The sequence below is a fragment of the Mustela lutreola genome, chromosome 16 (assembly GCF_030435805.1).
Source record: "Mustela lutreola isolate mMusLut2 chromosome 16, mMusLut2.pri, whole genome shotgun sequence".
Lineage (NCBI taxonomy): Eukaryota > Metazoa > Chordata > Mammalia > Carnivora > Mustelidae > Mustela > Mustela lutreola.
Window position 1 is genome coordinate 3707515 of NC_081305.1, and position 27582 is coordinate 3735096.

A 27582-nucleotide genomic window follows, 5' to 3' on the forward strand; every position below is an offset into this window, starting at 1 on the left:
GGTTCACTTCCGGGGGTCGCGCCGCCGCCGGCTCTCCGGGCCGGGCTCGCCGCCCTCGTGTGTGCTCGGCGGCCGCCTCCCTCCGACCGGCGCGGCGGGACCCACCCGAACCGAGCCGCGGGGCCCGCCCCGGCCCGGCCATGAGCGCGGCCGCATGATGCGTCCCTGCCTCAGCCGCTGCAGTCGCCGCCGCCGCAGGCCGGGAGAAGCCGCAGCGCCGGGCGACCCCGCCCGGGCCTCGGGTGAGTGCGGCGGGCCGGGCCGGGCCGGGCCGGGCCGGGGCCGGGCAGGTGCCCACGCCGGGGACTCCCGGCCGCTCCGGGGCCCCGGCCGCGCCTCCCTCGGCCCACTGCGCCCTCTCCTCCACCCGCCGCGCACCGGCGACCTTCCCGAGCCCCTCGGGGGCACCTCGGTGCCCGCGCGCGACTTCCCTTCCAGGTGTCTCCCCGTCCCTCCTCCGCTGATCTCTCGGGATCGGGCGCGAATGGCAGCCCTAGCTTGTCGCCTGACCTTGGGCAGGACACCCAGCTCTCGGAGCCGCGGCTTCCGCTCTGATAAACTAACCACGGGCTTGTTGTGAGGGCGGAGAGAGACAGACTGTAAAACCCTACTGGGAGCTGTAAAGAGTGGTTTATAGGCACGTATTACGACGGGCTCCCCTGAACGCCGCCCGTGGCTCCTCGGAGGCTCCTGTGCCTCCCTTCCTTTTAAAACGTTGAACCGTTCTTGTATTCTTTGCTCCTCTTCGTGGCTGTCTTCCCTTCCCCCATCAGTGATCTTTGGCGGCGGGGGGTGGGGTGGGGATTGCGGGGCAGGGCATCTCGGACAGTCTGCTCGTCTTCTCGCTGCAGCCAAGGTCCATCTCTCCTGGGGAGTCACTGCTGCGGGAACTAAGTCCCTTTGCTGGGATGGAGAAACTTTATTAGCTTATAAATAACCCGTTTATGATGGTGGTTACATGGGAGCCGAAGAGCTGTCGGGGCAGCGGCCTTGAAGTTTCTTCCACTGACCATTTGCGCAGTGAGTCCGCTTGGTGTATGTACCTCCCGCACCTGTATTTGTCTGTTGTACCCTTCCTGTCTGAGGTGGTCGAGAAATCTGGGCCAGTAACTATTTCTTCCTAAACTCTTCACCTCACAGATGACAACTTTAATCTTTTTGACCTTGTTTTACCACTTGTACTTAACCCAAAGTCACCTTTTAAAAAGTCACCTTATTGAACTTGTTTAATGTGAAAGGATCTTGGGATATTTGAAAAAAGTGGGCGGGGGGAATGGGACAGGAGCATTCAGTTGCATTTCTTGAACAGTCTGGAAGATAAAAGGGTTTGAGTTACCGAAGTCGTTTGGGTTGTATATTTTGGGGGGTTAGGCTGGTGGGTGCACCTTCACTTTTGAGTAGCGAAACGGAGGAGAACAAGGCCATCTGAAAGGTGGTTTCCTGAGGAATTCATTAAATCGCCGTGGGAACTTTTTATGCCACTGTCTCAGCTCAAAGCAGAGGGGGTAAAGTGTGTGCAGAAGCACTCCACTACGAATGGCTCAGAGCCTGCCTCCGCGGACAGTGCGCAGATTGGACCTTACAGCTCTGCTGACCGGTCCACCATAAGAGCAGGCGCCTTCCAGAAAGCACAAGCATTCGTATGCACGGAATGGGTCACACGGCATCAGCGTTGTCAGTTCACAGCCCTCTCAGTGAGAGAGAAAATACTAAAACGTCTTGATTCAGTCAGAGGTATGGACTGACGTCCACGTACCTGCTGGAACTGTCACCTGCAGGCCTGGGACTTTCTAGTGGTAGAACTAATAGTTTTTGGTCGTTTGAGAAATGGGACTAGAAGTAAGTTTACATGTGAACTTAATGTTTGGGATGAAGTGGGAAGTAGTTTTCCTGATTTTGGAGCTGCCCTGCTCCACTCCATGTTGGGCAGCTCTACAAGACAATTTTCCTAAAGCAGCTTTTTGGGATTATGTTTCTTAAAAATAATATCTCAATTAGAAAAATAATACAGATTATTTTGTTTAAAAAAAAAAAGTCCAACACTAGAGCAGAGCCTGAAGTCTAAGTACTCACTGAATGTGAATCTCCTTTCGGCCCCAGAGCCAGTGTCCAGCATCCGTATTGACTCGCTTTGTGACCCTTGGGCTGTAGCATCTGAGAAGTTCTCAGGCCGACTGTGAGAGGCAGCTGCAGAGTTCAGAGGGAGACAGTCATGCAAGACCACCCTCACTTCTGACATCAGTGGCAAGTCTCGGGGTTCTCAAAACCACTCTCAGGCTGGACGATCATTTAGAAGGACTCCCAGAACTTCCTGAAGGCCGTTATGCTCATGGTTGTGGTTTATTACAGGTAAAGGATAAAGATTAAAGTCAGCCAAGGGGAGAGGCTTCGCGCACAGAGTCTGAGGAGGGGCAGGGGTGAAGCTTCTGTTGTCCTCTCTCTGTGGATTCCGATGTTACACTCCTAGCATCGATAGGAGACAGTGTGCACGGGGTTCTGCCAACCCGGGAAACTCATGTGCGCCTCGGTGTTCACAGAGTCTTTACGTGGGTTCTATTTTGTAAGTGTAACGGATTCGTTAATTGACCACGCGGATACTGTGAGACCCAAAGGCTCCCCGAATCACAGTATGGGTCTTTCTGGGGTGCCCATCTCCCACCCCGAGTCGGATTGTCAGCCAAGACCAAACCTCCTTTTGGGCAAGGTTGTATTTTTTGATTGCACAGCAGCATCCTTCCTTCCTTCATGGTCCTTTTCTACTTAAAAACACACCCTTTTGTTTTACCACTGACAGATGACTACCTTCTAGAACACGGAGGAAACAGAGGCTACTGGAAGAGTTCTCTCAACCTTGAGTCTTTTCTACCTAAAAATCTCTCTCAGTGTCCATCAGTCTTTTTCTTCCCTCTGCCTCTGAGGAAGAGAGAGTCCCTACTTCCCATGAACTCTGTGTCTGTTCTTTGCCCTGCCTGTCACGGCACAGGCCATTAGGCATTTCCTCTCACGTTTGCCTCTTTGATTTCTTCCCACTCACTGACTTCTTTGCATCTCTCTGCAAACACATTCTTGTCTTGCTGTTTGTAGCTCTGCTTATCGCTGAGTTTTACTCCATTCCGGTAGAGCCTTCTTAGAACCCTGTTGTCTCATAAAACCCAGACTCCGTGTGGCCCCAGGATGGTGCCTTCCCTTGGTACAGCATCTTACGGTTTTGAAAACACTTAAGTCATCCAGGGATGCCTTCTCCGTCGAGGGGGCTTGGGAGGTGCTTGATTAACAACTCAGCTGGCCGGGCAGAGAGTCAACGTCCTCTTGCTGGAGGAGAGAGCAGGAGCAGAAGCACGGAGGGGTGAAAGGGTGTGGAGAGGAGACCAGCATGAGCGCCCCGTGGCACAGAGTGTGCGCACTAAGTCCCAAAAGGTATGGGAGCCGGATTCACTGGAACCTTGAGTGCCATGGGCAGGGCTAACAGGTTTGGGACCACATTGCCTCTGTGACCCGCACCGTGTATTTGGCTGTAACTCCTGTGGCTACCCAGAGGGTGGTGGTTGGACCTGGTGACCTTGAGATTGGGATTCTGCAGAGACAACCGCCAGAGGTGAGGGTGCCTAAACTTGGTTGTGGGAGGGGGCAGAGCCCTAAGCAGGGAGTGTCCTCACGCAGGTAGGAAGGGGTGAGGGGCTGTATGTCTAGAGGGTAAGAGGAACTAAATGAATACTGGTTGCATGAGGGGTGTTCTTAGGACGTGGGAGCAGAGGCCAGCTCCCTGTGTTGCTGGTGCTTTGGAAAGGGTGTGGTCCTAGGCTCTGCATTCCGGGAGGGGTGCTCTTCCCTCGCGGCACCCTGTAAGCGAGAAACAGTCGGGATGGAGAAGCTTCCGGTGTCTCTCGAGACAGGCTTCTGCAGTATCATTTCTTTGTTGAAATGTTTTGGATTCTCAGAGTCCCACAGTCCCTAATTCACTTTATTCATTAGAGAAAGCACTTTCTAAAACCAGCTACTCTGCGAGGCAGTGTATTTTAATGGAAGAGCGTGGGCTCTGGTGTCAGGACAGTCCTGCGTGCACCCTTTCCTGGCTGTGAGCTTGGGCAAGTTACTGCCATCTTAAGGCTTCATGGGCCCGTGGCTCAAATGAGCCGATACTAGCGCCTTGCTTTTGAGGTAGCAGCGGGTTCTGGTGCACGGATGCGTGTGAAGCCCCGCGCCAGGAGACGGGTAGTCGGAGCTGGCCTTGCCTTTCCCTTTCCAGCCTCTGGGCGGTCACTGATTTGCCGCTGACAGCTAGCTCAGGAGTGGTGCGGCCCGTGTTCGTAGCGCTTCGGGTTCAATGGAGTCTCATGTTAAAAAAGTTCATTTCAGGGGCGCCTGGGTGGCTCAGTGGGTTAAGCCTCTGCCTTCGGCTCAGGTCATGATCCCAGAGTCCTGGGATCGAGCCCCGCATCGGGCTCTCTGCTCAGCAGGGAGCCTGCTTCCTCCTCTCTCTCTTTCTGCCTGCCTCTCTGCCTACTTGTGATCTCTCTCTATGTCAAAAAAAAAAAAAAAAATCTTAAAAAAAAAAAATTAAAAAAAAAAGTTCATTTCATTTTAAACAAGGAAACCCTATTTAGGAACATCTGGAAAGAGGCTGGGATTTACGAGCCTGATTGAGGTTCCGCTAGTTCCCGGGACAGGACTCCTAGAGAGTTTGGAACTCTGGTGTTCTTTCTGTTTCTGGATTTAGAATTCCTCGGGGTTCATTGACCTTCTTGGGATTTTGAAAAGAGCTGCTCCATTTGACTTTGAGAATCCAGCTGTGGCTGCGGTACGGTGGTAGCAGCGAGACCTCTGGCGTGTGGGTGAGCGCACCCGTGAGACGGCCTCGTCAAGCCGGCACGCTCGGCTGTTGCCCCAGGAAGGGAGGCGCCCCCGGAAAACCCCTACAAGTGGGTTTCTCTCTTCCTCATCTCCCTCTCTCCCGGTAACCTTCCACATTTCTCCCTGACTGCTTTTCCCCAAGGCTCCCAGACTCCCGACCTCTCCTCGCAGGCCAGATCTCACTTGATTGCCTCCCTGTTCTGTTCCTGTGGGCTCCCTCTGGTGCGCTCCCCGGTTCTCTCACTGGTTCATTCCACAGATGGGTCCTGGGTGTGGGCCGGGACATAGCTGGGAACGTGGTGTGATGGTGATGACAGAGGCGCCAGACGGCCAGCCAGGTGGGGAGGGTGAGAAGTGAGGTCAGCATGCCTTGGGGTTGGGGGGGGGGTTCACTGCAGGGAGGCCTGCAGAGGCAGAGGCACTCACTGGGTGGTTTTAAGAAATGGAGGAACGCAGTATGATTTCTATCTGTGGGAACTTACTCGGGGCTGAATGGGGGTGGATCGTGGGGCGAGGGCCGCAGGGAGAGCAGAAAAGGAGCACGTGTAGGAGGCGCCCTGCGGACTGCCCGGGGTCAGGCTCCTGGGCCTTGGTTTGGCGGGTGGGAGGGGGAGGAGGCCCCACTGTGGTTGGTTTTGGAGATTGTGCCCTCAGGACTTGCTTAAGGGTTTGGTGGGGGGTTCGGGGAAAGCCCATTGAAGGTTGACTCCTGTGTTTTGACCTTGACAACTAGTTGGAGGTGCCTCCATGCAGCCACGAAGGTCGTAAGGGCCCGTGGGTGGGGTGGTTGTTGAGCAGCGGCGGGATTTACCTGGGGTGCCTGCTCGGTTTGGGAGCTTCCGGGACAGATGTGTCTTCAGCAGTGACAGTGGGCCCGAGAGTCTAGAAGGTCGTTTAGAGAGCCTGTAGATAAAGGGAAGACCCAGGGTTGAGCTGGGCACTGGCAACACTGAGGTGTCCACAGACGAGGACCCAGTAAGAGACTGAATTGTGGCCGGTGGGAAAGGACCCGGCGCGGCCCCGCCCCCATTCATGAGACTGACTCCGTTCCCAGTCCTGTCGGCCCCCCACAACGTGGGCACATTCCTCCATTTGCCATCCTTCCATATTTTAGTGTGGAAGGCCTTTCTAGAAACCTTAAATAAGTTTACCGTTCACAGTATGGGGAATGTGCCAGCATGCGATTGAGGCTTAGCTTTAGTTAGCTGAATATTCTGCTTCTTTTTTCCCTTAAAGGTTAATATTCTGTTCTTTAGATACAATAATTTGAGGAGACAGTGGTTTCGTACGGCATACGCTGTTGGTAGGGTTTGAAAGCGCGAGCTAAATCTTTCATGATCGCAAATGGACGGAAAGAACATTTGAGAACGTAATTGCCATAAACACACTGGAGCAGATAATCTGAGCGCCCCACTGTGGCTGCAGGTTCAGCTAGGACCGTGCACGGTCTTCCCATTCCGTCCGGGCTCGCTTAGCAGCCAGGCGGCGGGACGCCCCCGCAGAGGCCGCCAGACCTTCCCCTTCACTCGCTCCCACTCCCCTTCCAGGTCGGGACCTGCCGGCTCTTACCGGTCCCCTGAGCGGTGCCTCCGCGGAGCTCTCAGCGCTGACCCAGCCTCAGCCCCACCTGGCCGCCTCGTCGCTTCCTCCCCAGCAGGTTCTTAGTCTCCCCAGGACCTCCAGTTCCCCGGACTTCTCGGTCACCCCGGCTTGTCAGGCCTCTCCCCTTCGTCCTGCGCTCCGGGCCCGGTGAATCATCTCAGCTCAGGTCTTGCCTTGGATACCCTGGTTTTCTCTCCTGTATTCTTGGCCACTCTCCAGCCCGTTAGGCCTGTGGGGGCCGAGCCGGGCTTCTGGAGAGCAGCGCGAGCCCCTCCCCCTCCCGTTGTCAGAACCTGGGGGTCCGCCGCACTGCCCAGGCCCACGGCTTCCTGGATTATCCCCCCGCAGCGTCCCTTCTGCAGTCTGTTGCCTCCCGCGCTTGGAATGCCCCCAGCCCGCTCCTGACTCCGTGCCCAGGAGACGGCGGGATGGCGTGTGAACGGCTTTCGCTTCAGTCGGTCTGCGCGGCTCTCCGCGGACAGGCCCCGCCCGCCCCACTGTTGCTTCCTCCGGCTCAGGAAGAAGGGTCATCCCCCGAGTCGGCAAACTTGGACACTCAGTCTTTTCAAAAACAGAAAACCACAGAGCGCCTGGATTGTCCTTGTAGTTGCAAGAAGAGTTCCAGTAAGTTCGGGTCGAGAAAGCAAACAGGAGCAAGTGTGGCGGCCTCTCTGCCGACCTTCTCTTCCACCCCAGCTTCACTGGCCTAACTGCACCTGCTTCTTTGTTCTGCTTCCGCTAAGTCCCTTTTGGGGCTGTCCTCGGCTTTTAAAAGCTAGCCATGGTCAAGGCAGGATGCCCTGTGGTGGGATTTGTATGGAGCCCCAGGGACTCACGGGGGTCGGGGGTGGCGGGGACTTAACCCCTCGGGTCCAAGGCGGCCCGTGTGCGAATGTGGAGATGAAGCCCGGGTGACCCTTTAACAACATGGGTGTGACTGCGCAGTTACTTACATGTCAGCTTTTTTTTTTTTTTGATAAATATAATACAGTGCTGTAAATGTATTTTCTCTTAGGATTTTTTTTTGTTTGTTTTTAAGATTTTGTTTATTTATTTGACAGAGAGAGAGAGGGAACGGCAAAGGGAGAGAGAGAAGCAGGCTTCCCTTTGAGCGGGGAGCCCAGTGCAGGGTGGGAGCCCAGTGCAGGGTTCGATCCCAGGACCAGCGATCATGACCTGAGCTGAAAGCAGACATGTAAGCAGCTGAGCCACTCAGGCACCCCTTAGGATTTTCTTAACACTTTGGTGTCTCTTGTTTACTTTGCCATAAGAATACATACAAAAATTGGGGCGCCTGGGTGGCTCAGTGGGTTGAGTCTCTGCCTTCAGCTCAGGTCATGATCTCAGGGTCCTGGGATCGAGCCCCACATCAGGCTCTCTGCTCAGCAGGGAGCCTGCTTCCTCCTCTCTCTCTGCCTGCCTCTCTGCCTACTTGTGATCTCTCTGTCAAATAAATAAATAAAATTTAAAAAAATAATAACACATACAAAAATTGTGGTGTTTGTTACTGTAAGACTTCAGGTCAACAGTAGGCTATTACGAGTTAAATTTGGGGGAGTCAGAAGTTGTAAGTGGATTTTCGACGGTTTGGGGCAGGGATGAAGACACAGCCCCCGTATTATTCCAGAGTCACGATCGCTGTCCGAGCGGGACATGAGATCATGCGGGGAGCGGAAGCTCAAGAAGGATTCCCTCGACTTTCCCTTCTAGCTGTGTGTGTCCAGGACTTACCTGCGTCTTTAAAAAGGTGTTTCTTTAATTTCCTCACCCCCCAGTCTCCCCAGCTCACGGCACATGACAGAACCTGGTGGGGAGGGGTCCCTGCTGAGCCTCTCCCAGCGCCTGCTTTGAGGGCACGGACTGCTCCAGCCTTTGTGCTCTTAAGCCCCCCGACTCCCTTGCTGGCTCATTGGACCCTTGTCAGAGCTCCAGCCCCACACTGCTGGGGCCCCTTGGCTGGTCGCGTCCGTTCCCACCTGGTCTCTCTAGGGTGGAGTAGCAGGAGGGCAGGTGATAATCTGCTAGTTTTCCAGAAGCTCCTTAAATTCTGTGAGCCCCAGTCTCGGGGGAGTGCTCTTCCTGATCTGCGGCTCCCGTATTCCAGGAGACACAGGCGGGGCAGAAACGCCTCCGAAGCCCTTTCACTTCCCCGTGCTGCGCCCCAGCCACACCTCGCCATTGGCGCCCGCTGGGCTTTTGCTTCCCGGAACAGCTCTCAGTCCCCTGCAGGCCCTGCTTCCCTCTAGGCCCCTGTGGGTGCTTTCTCCGTTCTAGGTGGTGCCAGCCTCCTGGTTGGCCAGCTTCCTCCTTCCGTCCTTGGTGTCACCAATTATTTTTTAAAACATCTGTGCATTTGCCAAAGATCTGGTGCCTCCCGTACTAGAACAAGTCCAGACTTCCAGACGGCGCAGCTGGGCATTCTGAGTACTCTGAGCGGCCCCAGTCTGCCCTTCCCCTTTGGCCTTCTCCCCCTCCTTCACCTTGAGCCCGCGGCTCTCGGGCTTGCCGTGCTCCTGCTCCCACCTGGGCTCCTCGCACTGTTCTCACCTCGGTCTGTACCGCTGTTGTCAGGGCCCACCATGCTGGCGGCTTCTTTCACACCTTCTCTGGCTCCTCCGGATGGAGTTAGCTGCTGTCATCTCTCTCCGTCCTCACACTGTGCTCCTAATTTGGGGATAACACTTAGCACATTGTTTACCGACCTGATTCCCACCTCTGCGGGTCTGTGTGAGCTCCTGCGGGCTACAGCTCCCATCTGGGGCTGCGCATCCTGGGGCCCGGGCCAGAGAACACCGTGCTTGGCGCTCCCCCTCTCCGTGTCTGAATTAAGCAGCTCTCTCATGGCTCGCGTTGGCTTCGTGTGCTGCTGCTATGCCTGAAGCAGAGCTGCTGATTCCTGCTTTTTATAGGTCATCAGTGGGTGTGTGGATAGTAAAGCCATAATGAGTTTAAACAGCACCTTAACATAAACATGAATATCAGGCTCTAGGGTAGACATTCTTTTTATTGCAATAATGAAAGTACCTGATTCTTTTTTTTAAGGTTTTATTTTTAAGTCATCTCTACACCTAGCCTGGGGCTTGAACTCACATCCCTGAGACCACGAGTTGCACGCTCTACCGACTGAGCCAGCCAGGCGCCCGTCTTGATCTTCTTTGTAGTTATTGGCCACCAAAGAATACTGACGTCTTTTCGTTCGTTTTTAGTTTGTATTTGAGAGTACATTGTCTGTTCACAGCCAAGGAAAAGGTGAGGAAAGAGGCCAAGAACCCCGCCTGAAGATTCAGACAGAAGTTGGTCAGAGACCTCCTGGGCCCTGCGTGAAGTTTCTGGAGGAAGCTTCTGGCTGGAGGTTGGCCTCCGCTTCACCTTTCCCACCCAGCACCTGGTCCCGTGCTGCTGATTTTTCTCCTGTGCATTTTTTTTTTTAATCGTACAATGAAATGTACAATCGTAAGTGTACTGTTGATTTTTTTTTTAATAGCTCATTGACTTTTGTTTTGAGAGACGCACATGCCGGTGGCACCAGTGAGGTCAGGATATGGGGCATTTCCATCACCCCAGAAAGTTACCCTGGGCTCTTCTCAGTCATCCTGCTATGTTCAAACCCCTGTTCTGATTTCCTTAAAAATAAATTGCTGCTGCCTGGCTTCAGGTGCCGTGCGCGTGACATGACATCTTTGAGATTCATCGTGTGGTTGCAGATCTCATTAATCTCCTTCCTCTGTGCCACGGAGCAGTGTGCCCTGGTATGACTATGCCATAGTTTCTCGGTGCCTCCTTGGTGGTGGATGTTAGGGTTGTTTGTGGTCTGGGGAGTACTACGGATAAAGCTGCGGACAGTTGTGTGTGCGTTTTGGGTTCACATTCACTTCTGTTTAAGTACCTCCAGGTGGAGTTGTTGACTCGCAGGGTGGGTGTTGAACTTGGAGAAAGTGCCAGGCCGCTTTTTGAAGGGGTTGCTGTGTTGGTTACTTTTTAAAATGCATAAAAGTAATTGGGGATTTGATCTCATTGTAGAGATTCTTCTGGAAACCTGATGTCTGAGATGGGTAGTCTTGTGTCTTCCAAAGCCAGTTTTATTTTAAAACATGGTCAGCATAAGCTTATCTGCAAACAGTTCAGAATACCATTAGGTATTTAAAGTTGTTGGCTGTTGCGTACATAGCCCGTGAACGTAGTTACTCTGCGTAAATACCGTATTTGGAAAGTCGCCTGCATTAGTGTCAGCTGCGTGGGGTCACGGCCACATGTGTCCCTCAGACATCCAGAAGGGGCTCCAAGCTGGAAGGGGTCCGAGCCGGCAGGCACTTGGGAACGCTGGCCGGTGGGTGGCGGTGGAAGGGCGGGCAGGGGGCTGTCGGTAAGTGCTGGGGGAGAAGCGGCTCCCGAGGAGCCCTGCAGTGGCGGCCGGGCAGAAGAGCGGACAGAGAGTGGCCTCCGCTCTGCCCTGGGGAGTCTGGCTAGTGGCCGAGACTAGGGGGTTCCCTGTCACCGCTGACCCCCCACCCCTCTTCCAGGCCAGCTTCCTGCTGTCTTAGGGGTCTTGGTTTCAAAAGATAGACCCCGATGGAGCGTTGGCTTAAGTAGAAAAATCATCTCTTAGAAGGAAACAGGGTGAGGACAGAGCAGGCAGCCAGGAGGGAAGCGAGACTGCGGCAGGAAGTCCTCCTGCTGCTGGGACGCCAGGCCGGCTAGTTGGATTTTATGTTGTCGCCTGAGGTCTCTGTCTTCATCACTTAATTCTCCTTTTGGGAGAGTTCCACATCTCTCATCCAGTCCTGTTTTTTGTTTGTTTCTTTGTTTTTAAATTTAATTCTCTCATTTTATTTTTCAGTAACTAGGAAGTCAGAATGTTCCTTTTGGTTTCACAGATACAGTGTTTTAATTTTTAAGGTTTCTCTCTACGTTTTACTTCTTCGGAATTCCTTTTCCCCTCTTTCTGGGCTCTGTCTCTCAGGAGACCTAATTCGGGCTCTCTTCAAAACCTTTGACCTGTAGGTCAGTCGAAGCATTCTGCTGTCCACCTAGAACACACACAGGGACGCTCGTCAGTTATATGACATTAAGACTGGAAATAAATGGACAGCTTAAAAAAACTCATGAAAAGGTTTGTGCTGGAAATAAAGACTAGTTTTGTTGGGGGCTCCCCCCGCCCCCATCTTGGTATCTTTAGGCCTTTCCTCTCAGGCCACAGGCTTCTAGAGATGCCATGGCAAGTCACCGGCCTGCCGGTGATCCGGGAGCCAGGAGGGAGATGCCAGCTGGGACTTTCTTCCTTCAGGAGATGGACACGTCCGGTGCCCCACCTGCCTTCCTGTGCCGCGCTCCCTCCTCAGCGGGTCTCACCTCTTGGTCTCACGCTACCATTTTCTCTGGAAGTCTTTTGCTGTGGCTGCTAAAACGCTTGTTGACCTTTGAAATACAGGCTGATCTGGTTTGGTTTGGGGGATCCCTGGGGATCTTTCTCAGGAGATTTTGGCTTCTAGACTTGTATTTGATGCTGGGGCTTAGGTAGCAGGAGGGGGAAACGGGCAGATGTACAGTAAATGACTTTGTTTTCAGGACTGTCCCATCATTTCGTAGTTTGTTAGTAATGAAAACACAGAGGAGTAACGATTTCGTGGTTACGTGGCTGTCAAATGTTACACTGGTTCTACAGCTCTCCAAATCAATCCTGTCCTACGGAGCGTCACACGCTTTGGTCATTGAATCAGTAACTTTTTTAATGAGAGTTTGTTGTCTTCCAGATCCCGTCACACGCGACACTATGCACCTTAAGATCCTGAAGAAAAGGCGCAAGATATTCAAGTAATGTTTCAAGATCATCTGTGAGGTAAGCGAGTGACTATGCTGGTGTCTCGTCCTGGCGTCCTTTCTGCCGCGGACGCCAACTGCATTCATGGAGAGGGCAGCACGGGCGGTGCAGAAGGCCGGTCTGTCTACCCGCCGGCCGCCACCTACGGTCTGCTCACCACTGCGCAGGGGGGATTCCGGGAAGTGACTGTGTAAGTTACCAGCAGGTGTTACAGGGCGAGGCATGTGCCGAGTGACATTAGTGGAAGGTGTTGCTCGCATGATCATCCTATCGAGTTGTGTGGCGATCTCCGGTGGCGCTGGCCATGTTCTGGGAAACGGGGCTTTCTCTGACATGAGCTCAACTAAGCTTGGGTTTGGGAGTGTGGACAGAATCCCGTTAAATGGGCCACTAAAGTCAAAAATGCTGATGTGCCCTCTGATGGCCCATGGTGCGTTCTGGTGTCTCTCAGAAACGGTCTTCAGGAGCTCGAGGGCAGTGTGGCACTGAGTGTGGGAGGAGACGCGCCCCGACCCCAACGATGGGCTCACTTAGTGTCATTAAGCCGCTGCTGTCCTGTTTCCAGAAGACTCAGATGGTTCCGTGTGAAGGGCTGCTGCCTCCTCTCCTCCGTGCCCTTCCTCCTGCATCCACGAAGGAGAAGCGCGGTGACGCGGCAGAACGCCCGTGCCGTGGGCTACGGAGAGTGGACTCTGTCCGCTGTACCCCGCTGTGTTCATTGACTGCTTTCGGGTGTTGGGATTTTCCTGTTGCCTTCTGGTGGGCTGTACAGATGCGGCTTTGTAACATTTGCACGCAGACTTCATGCATCTATATTCTCATAAGCTTGTCTGGGAAGCTCCCACCACACCCAGTGCTGCCATGTTTGTGGCTTCTCTTCCTGTAGGAACAGACTTGCCCTCTACAGTGGGTTAGGGACATGCCACGACAGAGCTGTACCATGCTCTTGGGGGGTGGGGGATGGGGGAGCTTCTCACCAGCGTCTCCACTGGGAAGGTTCCGTCTTCACTGTGTGTGCCGCCAGAGGACTGGCGGGCTCGGGCTTTCTGGATGGAACTCCGACTGTACAGACACGCCGGGACAGGAAGCGAGCCTGTCGCTTCCCATCTTACTGCACAGCAGGTGGGTGCCCACTTGTCAAGGGCGCTGTCCTGCTGGAGGAGGAGCCATAAAGCAAAATGATTTCTGGTTGGAGGAGTTTTTCTGCTTCAGTGCTTGGTGGTGTGTAGTTAGGACTCACTCGGACCCTCTTAAGGAAGTCACTGGGAGACTCCTGGAATCTGAGCAGGGGACCAGGTTCTCGCTGGTGCTTCTGCCTGACAACAAACAGGCACTTGCTGGAGGCCGCACGTGTGCACAGTGAAAGGGCGTACGGGGAGAGCAGACCAGAGCCTCCGTGTGAGTCGGTCAGGAGCGGGACACACGGGGGCTCTGTGCGCTGCGGGCAGCACTGACTGGGCATCCCAGGGAAGGGGGCAGCGTCCGCCCGTCTCGGCCCCTGATGGCCGGGTGTGGGCAGAGCCAGGGTCGGCTGTCCTCTTCAGGTCGCCCCATCCCATCTGCGGCCCAGAACCCCCCCACCCTCAGAGCGTGCTCTTGAGAGGAAGGAGAGCCCTTTGGGGTGGCTTGCTTGGGAGGGAGGAAGGTCCGGCCCCAGGGGGCACGGAGGGTCCCGATGCGTGACAGGGAGGTGGCGGATGGGCTGGGACGGTGGCAGGCTCAGCGGGTGCCAGCCACGAGGTCGGCCGGCCGTGACCCGTGCACAGTCACTGCGTCTTTAGTTTCTTCTGTTTCTCCTATGAAAAACCCGAGAGCTGTTTTCGTCAGACCCAGGAGCAGGGTTAATTTACGGACAGTGGGAAACCGCTTCGAGTGAGTATTTGCCCAGCGAGAGGGAGCTCTGCCGAGGTTGTGCCGCATGACCTCCCACGGCTTTGCGCGGTCCTTGTCACCGCCGTGCCTGTCACGGTGGTGCCATGGTAGCAGGAGGAAAGGAGGCCGTGCCTGGGCGGAAGGATGGTGCGTGGAGGGCGTGTGGCGGCCCGAGGGCATCCGCAGCCCGCTGCAGCCCCTGCTTCGTCGGGCTCTGGCCAAGGAAGTACTCCGGCCGCCCGGGCCTCTCTCCCTCATGTGAGCGCCTCCGGGGCCGTTGAACGGACCCCTGATGTTTGCCACAAGTGTCCTGCTGCTGCTCGGTCACACGCCAGTGACAGAAGGGTGTGCATGAAGGCAGCCGTCAGCCAGTCCGGGAAAGGCTCGGGAGCTCCTGCACCCCCGCTGCATGCCTGGTTCCGGGACTGCGGGAAACGGGAACGGTGCGGAAGGAGAGCTGGAGAAATGGATTAGCAAGTGAAGAAAGCTTGTAAGAGAGGACAGCAGAAAGGAAGGCCTTCCAGAAGGTGCAGAACTGAGGGCGAGCGCACCATCAGCCGCGGCCTGGGCACAGTGGGGGAGGGCAGGCAGGAGCTCAGAGCTGCCCACAGAGGGTGGCTCGGGGGCTGGGCCTCCGCACCCATGGGCCAGCGCGGGCTCGGTGCCACTCACTCTGTCTCCCCCTGGGCTGGGAGTCTGCATCTGGCCTGTCCTGTCGTCGTGGCTCCCCTGTGGCTGGCTGCAGGGGACAGTGCGCACGTCTCGGCATCGCCCACACAGTGGGGCGAATAGTGTCACAGGCTGTCAGCTAGTCACGGAAGTGAAAGATTTTAAGGTTCAAATCTTGTTCAGTTGTCGTCTTTTCTGTCACGTGTATTTAGACGGTCCCCGTGAGACAGCCCAGAACAGGGAACCCGTCAGGTTTCAGGGGGCACACGAGCAAGCGTGCATGTGTCCCCTGGTCCTCACCAGCTCTCTGTCCCCCTCTAGGGTGCGCGGGGAAATCATGCCGTCATCAGGACACCGGCTCCGGGATGTCGAGCATCACCCTCTCCTGACCGAAAATGACAGTTACGACTCTTCGTCCTCCTCGTCCTCGGAGGCCGACGTGGCAGACAGGGTCTGGTTCATCCGCGATGGCTGCGGCATGATCTGTGCCGTCATGACGTGGCTCCTGGTCGTCTACGCTGATTTTGTGGTGACATTTGTCATGCTGCTGCCTTCCAAAGACTTCTGGTACTCTGTGGTCAATGGAGTCCTGTTTAACTGCCTAGCGGTGCTGGCCCTGGCGTCCCACCTGAGAACCATGCTCACCGACCCTGTGAGTACTCGCTGTCACCCTGCACTTCCTTCATGTCTGCTTGTGTGGCCCCACAGACCCTGTGGCCTCAGGCTTTTATTTCCTGGGTAAAGGCTTGGTGTTTTTCATGGTTTCTTTTTTTAAGTTTGTTTATTTATTTAAAGTGATCCTTACATCCAACACGGGACTTGAACTCACAACCCCCAGACCAAGAGTCGCTTTTCTACTGACTCAGCCAGCCAGGCGTCCCACATTTTTCGTGTCTTACTTTAAGATTTATTTGAGAGAGAGAGCGCAAGCGAGAGAGAGGGCCCGTGCACAAATGGGGGGAGGGGCAGAGGGAGAGAACCTCCACCTGACTCCCCACTGAGCATGGAACCCGATGTGGGACTCTGAGCACGAACCTGAGATCCTGACCTGAACCGAAACCAGGAGTCAGACACGCAACTGACGGAGCCATGCAGACGCCCCACGTTTTCCATGTTTTAACTGGAGAATAAACATCACTCGACACAAATGATGTCACAGTGCACAAATGGAAAATATCCCGCTGGGCAGTTTGTACAGATGGACAGATGGTGACTAGAAGATTCATAAATTCCTCCCGGTTCAGATACTCTGTTCCTCTAAAGAAAAGACTCACGGCCAGAGATGTAGGTTCTGGATTTCACCATGTAGCTAATCTTGAGTTCCCTGCATCTCTACAATTCCCTGATCATTCTGTGTCACATCAAGTCTGAGGCCAGGTGGGGTCCTTTGGGAGCAGTTTCCCTGAGAGTCGAGAGGGGCAGATCTACCACTGTGAACTGCCCTTGGTCCCTGAGGTCTTGAAGGCCACTAGATTCAGAACCTCTGTGTTGGGTCAGGCTCTCTCTCTGAGGTTTGAGACTTCCTCGGGGTAGGCAGAGGGGTACGGACCCTGGCAGCTCAGCCAGGAGTCACCCCCAGACGCTGGGTTCCAGGCTCACTGCAGAGCCCGGAGGATGTGCCCACCGTCAGCGGGGCTGTGCGGCGGGTGGTACCACCCGGTGGTCCCTGTGGAGCAGTGTTAGAGAAAAGCTGCTTCCAACAGCAGTAAAACCACAGTTTTCCGCTACTGGCACAGGGGCTCCTGACGGGTGAATTAGCATCTACCCGGTTCATGTCTGTTGGTAGCTTTCTCTGCAGAATATACTGAGAAGTTAATATCTTATTGGTACAGATTATTTTATAAATCATATCAGGAATCCGTCTGAGGGTGAACTGATACCGGCCGGCCCACCCAGTGTGGTTACGTGCGCATTTATCTGACTTGTGCTGAGTTTGCACCCCAGGGGCTCTTCCTACACTGTTCACTCAGTCCCTTGCTGAGGGGGACTCTTGGGCAGAGGACAGTGTCACAGACCCGGCCAGGGAGCAGCGAGGAGCAGCGCCACGGGACAGACTCGGATGCAAGGTCTGCTGATGACTCTGTAACTCACCTCACGAAGACTGTGCCATCTCTGGCCACAGCCCCGTCTGATGTCCCCTCACAGACTTCTCTGGGCCCTCTCCTCCCTTCCTTTCCTGTAGCAAAGCCTCTCTCCAGGAGCGAAACCCTGCTCCTAACATCCACAGTGCTGCTCCCGTCCCAACCCCTGCTCCTGTGGGAGAAGGTCTCACGCTTCGCGGAGGACCCCAGAGCCGGGCATGCTGCGTGGTGGGGAGAAGGCGTGTGTGCGACGCTGCCCCTGTCCCTCGTGGGCACGCTTATTCTCCCTGCCGGGTCACTACAGAGAATGCTGGGCAAAGCGGCAGGAGGGAGGGAGGTCCAAGGTCAAGGAGAAGTTTGGGGTCCTGGACATCAGCGTTGGAATTCAGACTGAATTCACACAGCACAAAATGCACGGTTAAGTGGGTGTTACGTATTCCAACTTGTGCGTCCACCACCACAGTCAGTTTTAGGACATTTTCATCACCCAGAGGAGAAGCCCTGCGCCCCTTAGCTGTCACCGCCCGGGCCCTTCTCCCCCCAACCCCTTGACACCTGCCAGCTTGCTTTGCGTCTGCGGACGGGCCGGTGCTGGACACATCACCCGCACGGAACCCTGTCAGATGGGGCTCTGCCTGCCTGGACCGTCCGCCTCGTAGCCGTGTCAGTACTGTGTTTTTTTACGGCAGAAGGACATCCGTGTCCGGATACACCACGTTTCATTTCCCGGCGTGATCTGCCGAGGGACACTAGGGCGCTTGCACTGTCCAGCTTTACCGAGGACGCTGCCGCACATGCTCCTGCGCCGGTGTTCTGGAGGTGTGTCTCGTGTCCCTTGGGGAGATGCCTTGCAGTGGAACTGTTGGGTCCCGGGCGAACTCTACGTTCAACGCTGGGAGAACTTCCAGACTGTTCCCCACACTGGAGAGCATGTGCCCAGCCACGGCGTGAGGGCTGCAGCTCATCCACACCTCAGGCCCTGGTCCGTCTTGTGGACGACTGCAGCTTTGCGGGCGTGAAGCCGAGTCATACTGTGGTTTCTGTCCGCATCTCCCTAGTGACTGAGGATGCTGAGTGTCGTTCCGTGAGCTTATGGCCATTTGTATCTTCTTTGGACAACTGTCCCTTCAAGTTCTTTGTCCCTTTGAAGTCGCTGTTTCGTGTCCGGACGCTGCTGAAGACTGCAGACACTGCTGGAGTTAATGTACATAAAACCGGGGACGTCCAGGGCAGCCTGAGGAGCCCAAGGACAAGGATATGCCTGGCTCCCGACAGGCCTTGGAACTGGGTCATGGAGTCTTTTGTCAGGGCGGACCAGCAGGCGAAAGGGACAGACTCCTTGCGCGTCTCTGTCCTTGGGGCGTCTGTCTGTCTCTCCTTGCCGTCTGGTGAGGAAGAGGAGTCCCCAGACCAGAGCACGTTGGAATCCTTGGGGGCCAGATCCCCACGGCTGACGGGAGAGGGCACGGCCCCGCAGAGTCGCGCATCCGCCCTTTGTCCCTCAGCACGGGGAGTCTGCTGTCTTTGCGGTCACAGCTTTACCGTCCCGGAGTCCAGTCTCGGCTGCACTGGAACCGAACTGCCACATGACGGCAGGGCACAGACCCCACTGGGACCTCACAGTTTACGAGGCAGCAGGACCAGTTAGTCTGTGCCGGCACTGGCTTCGGGTCACATGGTTCCTGAGAACAGGCCCTGGCTCTGAGGAACAGGAAGGAAGTGGCGTCCTTGAGAGGGGATGGTCTTCCTATCAGAAGGTGAGACTGTCACCAATCTTAACATTCTGGAACACGCTGAGGACTGAAAACTGAGAGAGACCACCCACGACCCAGAGCCCGCTGTCCCAGACCCTGATCTGTGTACGAATGTCCACCTTCTCAGCAGGTGTTGGTTGAGCGCCTGGTGTTGACCAGGCCCTCGTGGCACCTGCGGTCCTGTCCCAGGCACCCGACAGAGGGCACCCCTCTGGCAGCCCACCAGCTCGCAGACATGGTGGTCAGTCCACACCAGAAAACAGGACTGAACAGGAAACAAAGCAAGGCTTGAACAAGCTTCGCCTGTCACCAGAGTCCCTGTCTTTCTGTTCACTTCCTGCAGACCGTTCGCAGCACCCAAAAGTGGAGCGGGAGCTTTGTTAGCTTGTCCCGGTCAGGCTCGCATCAGCGATACCCTTCCTGCTCCCTCTCTTCCCCTCCCCAGAGCACCTGGAGGTAAATCACAGACACAGTAAAGCTTGGTTTGTAAATCTCGGCACGGACGTTGCGAGAGGAGGGGCTTTCTCCTGTACGGCGGCTCCCGCAGATGGCGGGGCGACCCCTCCATGTGTGTGTGCCCATGTGCCGGCGACCTCGGGGTCTCGGTCCGCCCACTCCTTGGCGGGAGCAGGCCTCCAGTAAGGCCTGCACTTGGATGCTGGGTGACCTGTGTCTTACACCTCTCAGTCTCTGTGTCTCTTGGGATTTTTTAGTGGTAGAAACATGGGCCTTCTGTCCCAGGGCTTTTGTTGCCCTCCGGAGTTTGCAGCTTACACCCCATGCCCGTTTCCACCCATGGCCTGTCCCCTGGGCAATCGTAAATGTGTCTTTAGGTCCCGGGGAAGCCCCGTTCTCAGCTGGACCTTGTGTAGGTCCTGGGGATCCAGAATACATGACGGGGAGTCGGGGAGACGAGATGGAAAGATACGAGGGAAAAGAGAAAGAAGTACATTGCGAAGCGTCACCTCCCTGGCCACAGGCTGTGCCTGGAAGCCGTGTCCCCAAGGGCAGGCATCTGGTTCCCTGCCCCGAAGTGGCAGAGAGCTGTGTGTGGGTGGCGCAGGGACCGGACACTGGAAAAAGCGGCAGTAGAGCTGAAAGCTGTTCGGGGTCACAGGATGCCCGAAGGCGTGGCTGGGGCCCGGGGAGCCGAGGTGAGGCACACAGATGGGTCTCAGAAGAAGCACCCCTGACGGGTGATGGCCAAAGTAGGAATGCAAGACTGAGGACCGCATCTCCAGCCTTCAGCTTGTGGTCTGCTCTGTGAAGGCATAGCGAGAGACGCAGAATCCGAGGGTTTGGTCACCAGCTGCCGGGCGTCAGCTGGGTGGCCCAGAAGCCCTGATCAGCTGTGCTGCCTGCCCAGGGTTCTGAGCAGCGGCCCAGAAGCTCTCCAGCAGGATCCCTAAGATGCCCAAGGCAGCGCGTGGCGGCCCCCAGCCAGCGGCGCCCCCTGCCCTCGCCTCAGGAGACGGTCCTTGGAAAGACGGGCACTTACTGGGCCGTGCCGCTTTACGCAGGCGCGTTGCAGCAGATCACACTTTGCAGAAGAAGGCATCAAAATTAAGGTGTGTGGAGTTTGAAAACTGGTGCGTTTCCTGTCACAGAAACATAGGGCACTGAGCTGTCACCAGGAGTGAGCACAATGTCGATGTCATGGGATTTACAGAATCACTGTGTCTTTAAGATTCCTGGACCAGTGGAGGAAACTTGATGAAAGTCTCCACATTGTGCTATGTAGGTTTCGTCATAAAATATTGTGCCTGACATTCTGGTTTAAGTTTTCAAAGTCAAAACATCCTAAACCCTTCACTTTTTAATCTCGTTTACGAAGACAATTAGAGTGTTAGGAAACGCTAGGACCAGAATAGCTTCCCCGTGATGGGACAATGAAGGGACTGGCGGCTGCGCAGAGGGAAACGCACTGTGGTAGAAGGTGGGCAGGAAGCCGCCCCTCCTGTCCTCAGTGGGCGGGACGCCTCCTGGAGGTGTAGCCTCTCTCGCTGGCTCAGGGGCTCTAGGTCTGGCTTGATGGGGGCCTGGAGCCGGCAGTCCTCAGTCTCCTGGCCCAGCACACTCACTGCTGTGCCCTGTCAAGCGTGGATGCTGGCCCCCCTCCCACGGGGGCTCAGATCTTTGGGCCTGGCATCCGCCTGGGCATCCGGCCTGGGAGGAGTCCCTCGCCGTCCCCACTGCTGCTCACAGCCGCCTTGCATCTCCCTGGGCTCGTGCTCCCACCACAGCCCTGGCCTGCTCTTCCTGAAGCGCATTTCTGCTCAAGTGCAGGCTCCGAGGCACTAACCAACGGGAAATGAGACCTTGTTCCCGCCTGCCACGCGCAGAACCTCCTGCACTCTCGTGGGTCCCCGTCTTCAGTGCACCCCACATGGCTCCTGGGGTCCTGTCCCACAGTGTTGTTCACTGAGCATCTCCACTGCCCAAAGAACAAGGCCGTCCCTGCCCGCTCCTGGCTGCCTGTGCGCTGCCTCGGCCAGCGTGTGGGACACCGGCAAATGCTCTGCTGCCACCTGGGCGCTGTTCCGCCCAGGGCTCTCCCCACCCACAGCGGGTGCGGTCAGGAGCTCAGGGCCACACTTCCCAGGTGTGTGGAGGCCTGATGAGGCCTCCGGCGCAGGTGCACTGCGCAACTCTGCAAACATGAGATAAAGTCCCTCTCCTTATCACGGGTCTGTTCAGCGCGGCCCTACGCAGTGGATAGGAAGGCTCTGTGGGGCACTCTTATCATGAAGCCCCACCCGGAGAATGGGGTGACTCAGGAGTGCAGTCCACAGAACATTCCACCCTTTGGGGACAATGAGCCGCCCTTGAGCTGGAATGACTCCACAAGCCTCACCTCTGGTGTGTCCCACGTGAAGCGAGAAAGAACTCAGGTGACTTACCCACTTAAGAAGGATAAAGCATTTTGAGTTCGTTTTAATACATATGCTACTTTTCTATGGAAGTAAAACTCCTGATCGTGTCTGAGTTACACAGTCACTTCTCATTTTTGTCTTTTGGTTTTTAAGTAGGCTCCATGCCCAGTGGGAGCCGTGGTGGGGCTTGAACTCACAACCCCGGGATCAAGACCTGAGCTGAGATCAGGAGTTGTCCCCTCACCCCTGGAGCCACCCACGTGCCCCCTTGTTTTCACACTAGCGTAGCTGGAGTGGCAGCCCCAGCGCTACGGATTGCAGCGCAGCTGTCAGATCAGAGCTGCTGTGCTGACTGCTGATCTTTCCTTCTCTCCCACCAAAACATCCTCCGTAAACTGCAGGGGGCAGTACCCAAAGGAAACGCGACGAAAGAGTACATGGAGAGCTTGCAGCTGAAGCCGGGGGAGGTCATCTACAAGTGCCCCAAGTGCTGCTGCATCAAGCCCGAGCGCGCCCACCACTGCAGGTACGCGGCCCTCCCCGAGCAGCCCGGGTGCCCGCCGCCCTGGGGACCGCAGCCCCTCCCAAGAGCAGGAGGCCCTTGGCCTGTCGACGGCACCGGACTGTGTGTATTGCATGTGGGACCCGGGTTGTGTGTTCTCAGAGTGCGGCATACTGAAAACCGGATTTCTCCTTTTCAGTATTTGCAAAAGATGTATTCGGAAGATGGACCATCACTGCCCGTGGGTGAACAACTGTGTAGGAGAAAAGAATCAGAGGTTTTTTGTGCTCTTCACGGTGAGTAAAGCGCGGTCACATGGGGACTCACAGAGTGCTCCCCTCTTTAATGGGAGCCTGGCCCACAGCAGGGGAATCTGTTCTCACGGCAGACCAGCTTCTCTAGAAGCTCCTCTCTGGGACGAGACCGCGATGCCGCGCTGTCCTTGGCTACAGGCGCCTGCTGCCGTGTGACTCGTAGGGGATTTAGGTCAGAGACTTGGTCTCCGTCTCTCCAGCACCATCAGTGCCAGCTGCTCACAGGGTCTGCCGAGGCACGCTGGGATCCCCTTACCTGCTGCAGTTCAGGGAGGTGGCACCTTGGTGTAGAGCGACCTTGGACGGCAGCTGCCCGCTGCCCTAATGGGGTCCCCCCCTCGTTCATTTATGAAGGAATGAAGCGAGACAGTGGACAGCCGATGTGGCCTTTGCTCCTAGAAACCTGTGGCTGCTCCCCGGTCCTGATGGGCTTCTCTCATTCCAGATGTACATAGCTCTGTCCTCCGTCCACGCTCTCATCCTCTGTGGGCTCCAGTTCGTTTCCTGTGTCCGAGGGCAGTGGACTGGTGAGTCATGCCCTGTGTCCCCTGCCCGCAAGCGCGTGCCGTTGGGCAAAATGGGAAGAGCCAAGAGAACCAATGTGCCAGTCCGTTCCTAAATTCTTCTAGTGAGGAATATGGGTTTCAAGTCGGTTTCACTCGTGTATCGAAGCCACACACAGTCCTTCCTTAGCCATGTAATAGTTCCTGCAAAGCAGTTGTGCCGAGTCTGAGACGACCTGGAAATGAGTGTCGTTCTGCCAGAGCTCGTGTTTGTTTTCCGGCTGGCTGGCTGGGAATTCAGTGTGGTCCTTGCCTTCCTGGCTGGGAGCGAGCTGCGGCAGGTGGGCTAAAGCGGGCAGTGATCACGCCTCCCTGGAGGGGACAGTGGGTCGGCCAGACGCGCCCCCCGGGGGCCCGTGTGAGTAGCCACGCAGGGCGGGGACGCAGGGCTGTCCTCTCTCCTCCTTTCCCTAAAGGTCAGCGCACAGGTTCAGCTCTCACAGAAGCCTCGGGTGAGAAGGAAGCACTGCCCCACAGCGGGTGGGGTGGGTTTGGGCCCAGAAGGACTGACCACCTCCGCCCCGTGGTGTGCAGCGAAGGTGCCCGTCGATGGGCAAGCACGGCCTTTGCTGGGGCCGGCTCCGGGCCTGGCTCCACGAGGATCCTTCTGTGAGCCGAGCACCACGCTCGCATGCGCTCTGGGTGTTGGTGTGCGCTGGGGCACACTCACAGCCGCCCTCTCTGTCCGCAGAGTGCAGTGACTTCTCACCCCCCGTGACTGTAATCCTGTTGGTCTTCCTGTGCCTTGAGAGTCTTCTGTTTTTCACTTTCACTGCAGTCATGTTCGGCACCCAGATCCACTCCATATGCAACGATGAAACGGTACGCTTCCTTGGCCGCCACGCCTGCTTCACGTTACTTGGCTTGAGTACGTGGGCAGTCCCAGGGTCAGGGTCACCAGCAGGTGTGGGCGTGCTAACTCGGGAGATTGCTAGGTCCACTCCTCTGTGTCTGTCCTTCCTGCCTTTATGCGTGCCGCAAACTCAAGGATCCGTTTGGTTAGAGAGTCAGCGGCCCCGGGCAGGTAGAGCCAGGCCGATTCCCAGATTCTAGGAGACCCAGCCTCCCGGAGCAGCTCCGTGAGGTGCGTCAACAAATTGCCTTCGTGCCTTTGAACCGTATATCTAGAGCAGGCACTTGATAAATACTTGTAACAAATGAAAAAAGGCCAGTGGCCTGACCCCGAGGACCAGCTCCTTCCTGCCACCACCGTGGCTGTCCGGGCTGTGTGTGGGGCAGGGGCTTGGTGGGGGGCACTGGCTGGCCATGGGGCTGGCACAGCAAGGAGGGTCTGCTCTGCTGACCTCTGGGGCCCACACGTCGCCAGAGCTGTCACGTGGAACCGGATTTCAGACTCTGGGTCTGGCTCCTCTGTGGAGAGCACGGGGCCTGGCCTGTGCGTGGTGGGCATTCGGGGGGGCCTGCCGCCCACCTGCGATCCTCTCTGCTTCCAGGAGATCGAGAGGCTGAAGAGCGAGAAGCCGACGTGGGAGCGAAGGCTGCGATGGGAGGGGATGCGGTCTGTCTTCGGGGGGCCCCCCTCACTCCTCTGGATGAACCCCTTTGTTGGCTTCCGGTTTGGGCGGCTGCAGACCAGACCCAGGAAGGGGGGCCCAGAGTTCTCGGTCTGAGGCCTCATCGTGCCGGGACTTGTCACCAGACTTAAGTGATTTCTTTGGGGTCTGAAAGGGTATGAGCAGCTCCCCTGTGACCATTAGGGCAGACGGAGCCTACACAGACCAGTTGCTTGCAGCAAGCAGAGTTTTCTAGATTTAGAGTCACAGACCAGATTTTTCCAGACCGGTGATGGGGTGACGCTCTGGCCAGTTTTTGCCTGTACGACTAACGACAGGTACGTGGCCACGTGAAGAAGCCAAATGTCATTATCTTCCTCACGGTTAGGGTTTTTGTTAAGAACACTTGGCGTTTTCTGAGAAGTCGCGTGGGCTGTTCCATGGTGATTAAAGTCCTGTGTACTAAGCTGCTTTTTTCAATCATGAAGAAAAAACAAAAGTCAATCCAGTGACTGAGACTTCTCCAGCTAACGGTTTCAGGGCGTTCCTGTCGACCCGGGGCTTCGTGAGTGCCCTCGCTCAAGCAAGAAGGGGCGCTTGCACAGAGACACACTGTGATCTCAGTGAGCTCCGACACTTTGCACTGAATACGCAGACGATCTGGGCACCGAACCGCGGCGGTGGCTTCAGGTTCGCTCGCACTGCCCCGGAAGCGCGTGCTTGGACCCTTTCGGCAAGTTTGTGTGTGTGTGCGCGTGCGCATGTCTGTGCGCGTGTGTGTGCGTGTGCGCTTCAGCACTGGCAGTGTTGTCTAGGGGAGGTGACCGGTAATAGCCGCGTGCAGCCAACAAGCTGTTTCTTAGAAGCCGACGTTTCAGGGAAGAGGAGAGAGCTGCCACGGGACCCTCGTCCCGCGGGCGTTACTATGAATGTATTGCGTTTTGGAGAATATCTTGATCCAAAGAACAATCACTCGCGTGTGGCCCTTCGCTGCCCACCTGCTTTAACTTTATTGTGAAGATCTTGGGTGCGTGAGGGCCTTGGAGCTGCCGTGGTTTTGTTCCAGCCACGTCAGCAGAGTACGGACGGCACCTCAGTGAAGGGGACAGTGAAGGCTCGGGCCGGCCTCACCCTTTGTGCCGCCGGATGTCGCTCTGGGTGCGGAGCAGGACGGGCCGGCCACGGGGACTCACAGAGAGAGCGGGGTGGGGGGGCCCTCTGGCCCTCGCTGAGCACGTGAGGGGACCCCAAGGCAGAGCCCCGGACTCTGAGCCTCACTCACTGTCCCAGAGTATTCAGGATGGCAACAGCTTTATTCTTTGTATCATTTATGTTTGTTTCTCTCCCACGTCACGAGCGATAAAACAGGCCCTTAAGTGCAGAGCTGAAAATGCTGTCAGAAAGTAAACAGCTCCCCTCCTTGGGGACTCGCCTTAAACTTGCCTGGTCTGCGGCTGTTCTGTGGGACCCGTGAGGACGCGAGCCGGGACGCGGTCCGGGATGCTCCTCCAGCCCCGCCTGCAGGCCCAGAAGAGTTGGTGTTTCATTCCTGGCTCGGACGCCTTTCTGTTCATCTGTGAACTGTTCCGTTTCTGTTTGGAATTAATCCGTATCCTATCCTAATCAGGGCTTCTGCCGCTGCTGATGCAGATCCACAGGGGGACCTACCTGAGACACAGCTGTCGCCAGGCAAGCAAAGCTGGGGGACGTCTCGGCAACGGACCGAGTCTGCACACACGTGTGAGCCATGGGGTAGGGCCGTGTCCCCACCAGAGGGACGGGCCCGAGGGGGCCAGACACGACGTGCGTCCAGAGGTCGTGTTGCGTGTTCATTTGCACATGTGTTGTCTGGGGTGGACGTGTATGTCCGGCTTCAGTGTGAGGCTTTTAACATGTATACCTGTTTATCAATAAAAACAAGGTCGAAGTGGTTGAACCCGTGAGACTTGCAGGTGTGCAAATCCAGTGTCGACTTCCAGCTCTTCAGCGTCGCTTTTCTATGAAACAGAGTCGCTGGTGATGGCCCCACACAGCTGGGCAAGTGGCGCGAGTCCACCGACCAGCAGCGCCAGCCGCCGCCACCGCTGCCCCAGAGCCCCAAATGCCCTGGTGCTGTGACGAGTGGCGTGGCCGGCGGCACTGCCCTCCCAGACTGTGCCCGGCCCACATTTACTGTCTGCTCCAAGCTGGTGTGCGTCATCCGACTTGACTTGGTTCGGAGCATTCCTGTCATTTCTTTAGTGCACTTTGAAATAAAACCAATTAAAAAAAATCTCTTTCTTGGATCCAGAATCTCGGGCACCTACAACTTTTGGCCCGAGGGAGCCAAAGGGCCATGAGGAGGGCGAGCCTGCGGGTGCTCCGACCGCCATGGTGGGAGGACGGGCAGCTACGTTTGTGACCGCGGTGCCCGCTGGCAGGGACGCTGCCCACACGCTGTTCCGCGAGGCCCCTGCCAGCGTTTCGGGTACACCGGAGCACGGAGACACAGCCCTGAGCCCGGCAGCCAGGCCGGCGGCGGCTCTCGGTGCAGGGTTTTGCTGCCACATCCCCTGTATTCACTGTTAGGGGGTGCGGGTGGACTGCTCATAAGTAGGACATTGGCATTAAGATGAGTAATGGAAGTGGCACCCACATACGAAGGTGGCCGAATTCAGTTTTCATGTACGTGAACTTGGTTGGCTGCTGAAGCAGAGGCAACATCCTATAAGGTGGCCCGGAAAAAGCCCACGGAGAGCGGCGTGCCCGCCAAACCCACGGCGGCTCGGGATGGCGTTCCGCCGCTCTTGGGGAAAGGGTGAGCTCCCTACAGCCCTGACTGGGCACCAGACTTAAAACCACAGGGCTTCCTCTCAGCTGATAATGGAAGCAAAGACGGCCTGAAGACATGAAGGGACGATAAGCTGCTGTCAGTTTGTGGCTGGTTTTGCTTTTGATCCAAGGGAAGCACAGCTTGGCTGCCAGGCCTGCTGGGGAAGACTGGGAAGTCTGCAGGCCCAGGAACACAGGGTTTCCCGGGATTCCCGCCTGCCTCCCTCCCCCTGCCCACGCCCCCAGCGTATTCGCAGCCCCACATCTTGCTTGTATAGTTTATGATGGCTGCATGAAAAACTGCTCAGCCAAGTAGGGTCTTTGCTTTCCTTAGAGAGAGAAGTGCAGTGCATGCCCT

General features: G+C 56.3%; 1 protein-coding gene and 1 long non-coding RNA gene across 3 annotated transcripts in view; one reads left to right on the plus strand and one right to left on the minus strand.

Annotated features, from left to right (window-relative positions):
- ZDHHC7 (zinc finger DHHC-type palmitoyltransferase 7) lies at positions 1-26349 on the plus strand. 2 transcript variants are annotated; one of them, XM_059153792.1, is made up of 8 exons: positions 1-242; positions 12204-12289; positions 15134-15464; positions 21922-22046; positions 22222-22318; positions 22782-22863; positions 23678-23721; positions 24354-26349. In XM_059153792.1, exons 3-8 carry the CDS (start codon positions 15150-15152, stop codon positions 24528-24530), a joined length of 840 nt encoding a protein of 279 aa, XP_059009775.1. In that variant the 5' UTR covers positions 1-242; positions 12204-12289; positions 15134-15149; the 3' UTR covers positions 24531-26349. The 2 variants fall into 2 exon arrangements, with proteins under 2 accessions (XP_059009775.1, XP_059009774.1); XM_059153791.1 differs by having other exon boundaries at positions 4-242; positions 23591-23721.
- The window catches only part of LOC131818975 (uncharacterized), a 43293-nt gene continuing 20831 nt past the window's right edge, over positions 5121-27582 (minus strand). The window contains exons 3-4 of the long non-coding RNA XR_009348994.1: positions 9156-11480; positions 5121-5754 (exon numbers count right to left, since the gene is read on the minus strand). This is a non-coding gene — a long non-coding RNA (uncharacterized LOC131818975). The remainder of the gene's footprint in view (positions 5755-9155; positions 11481-27582) is intronic.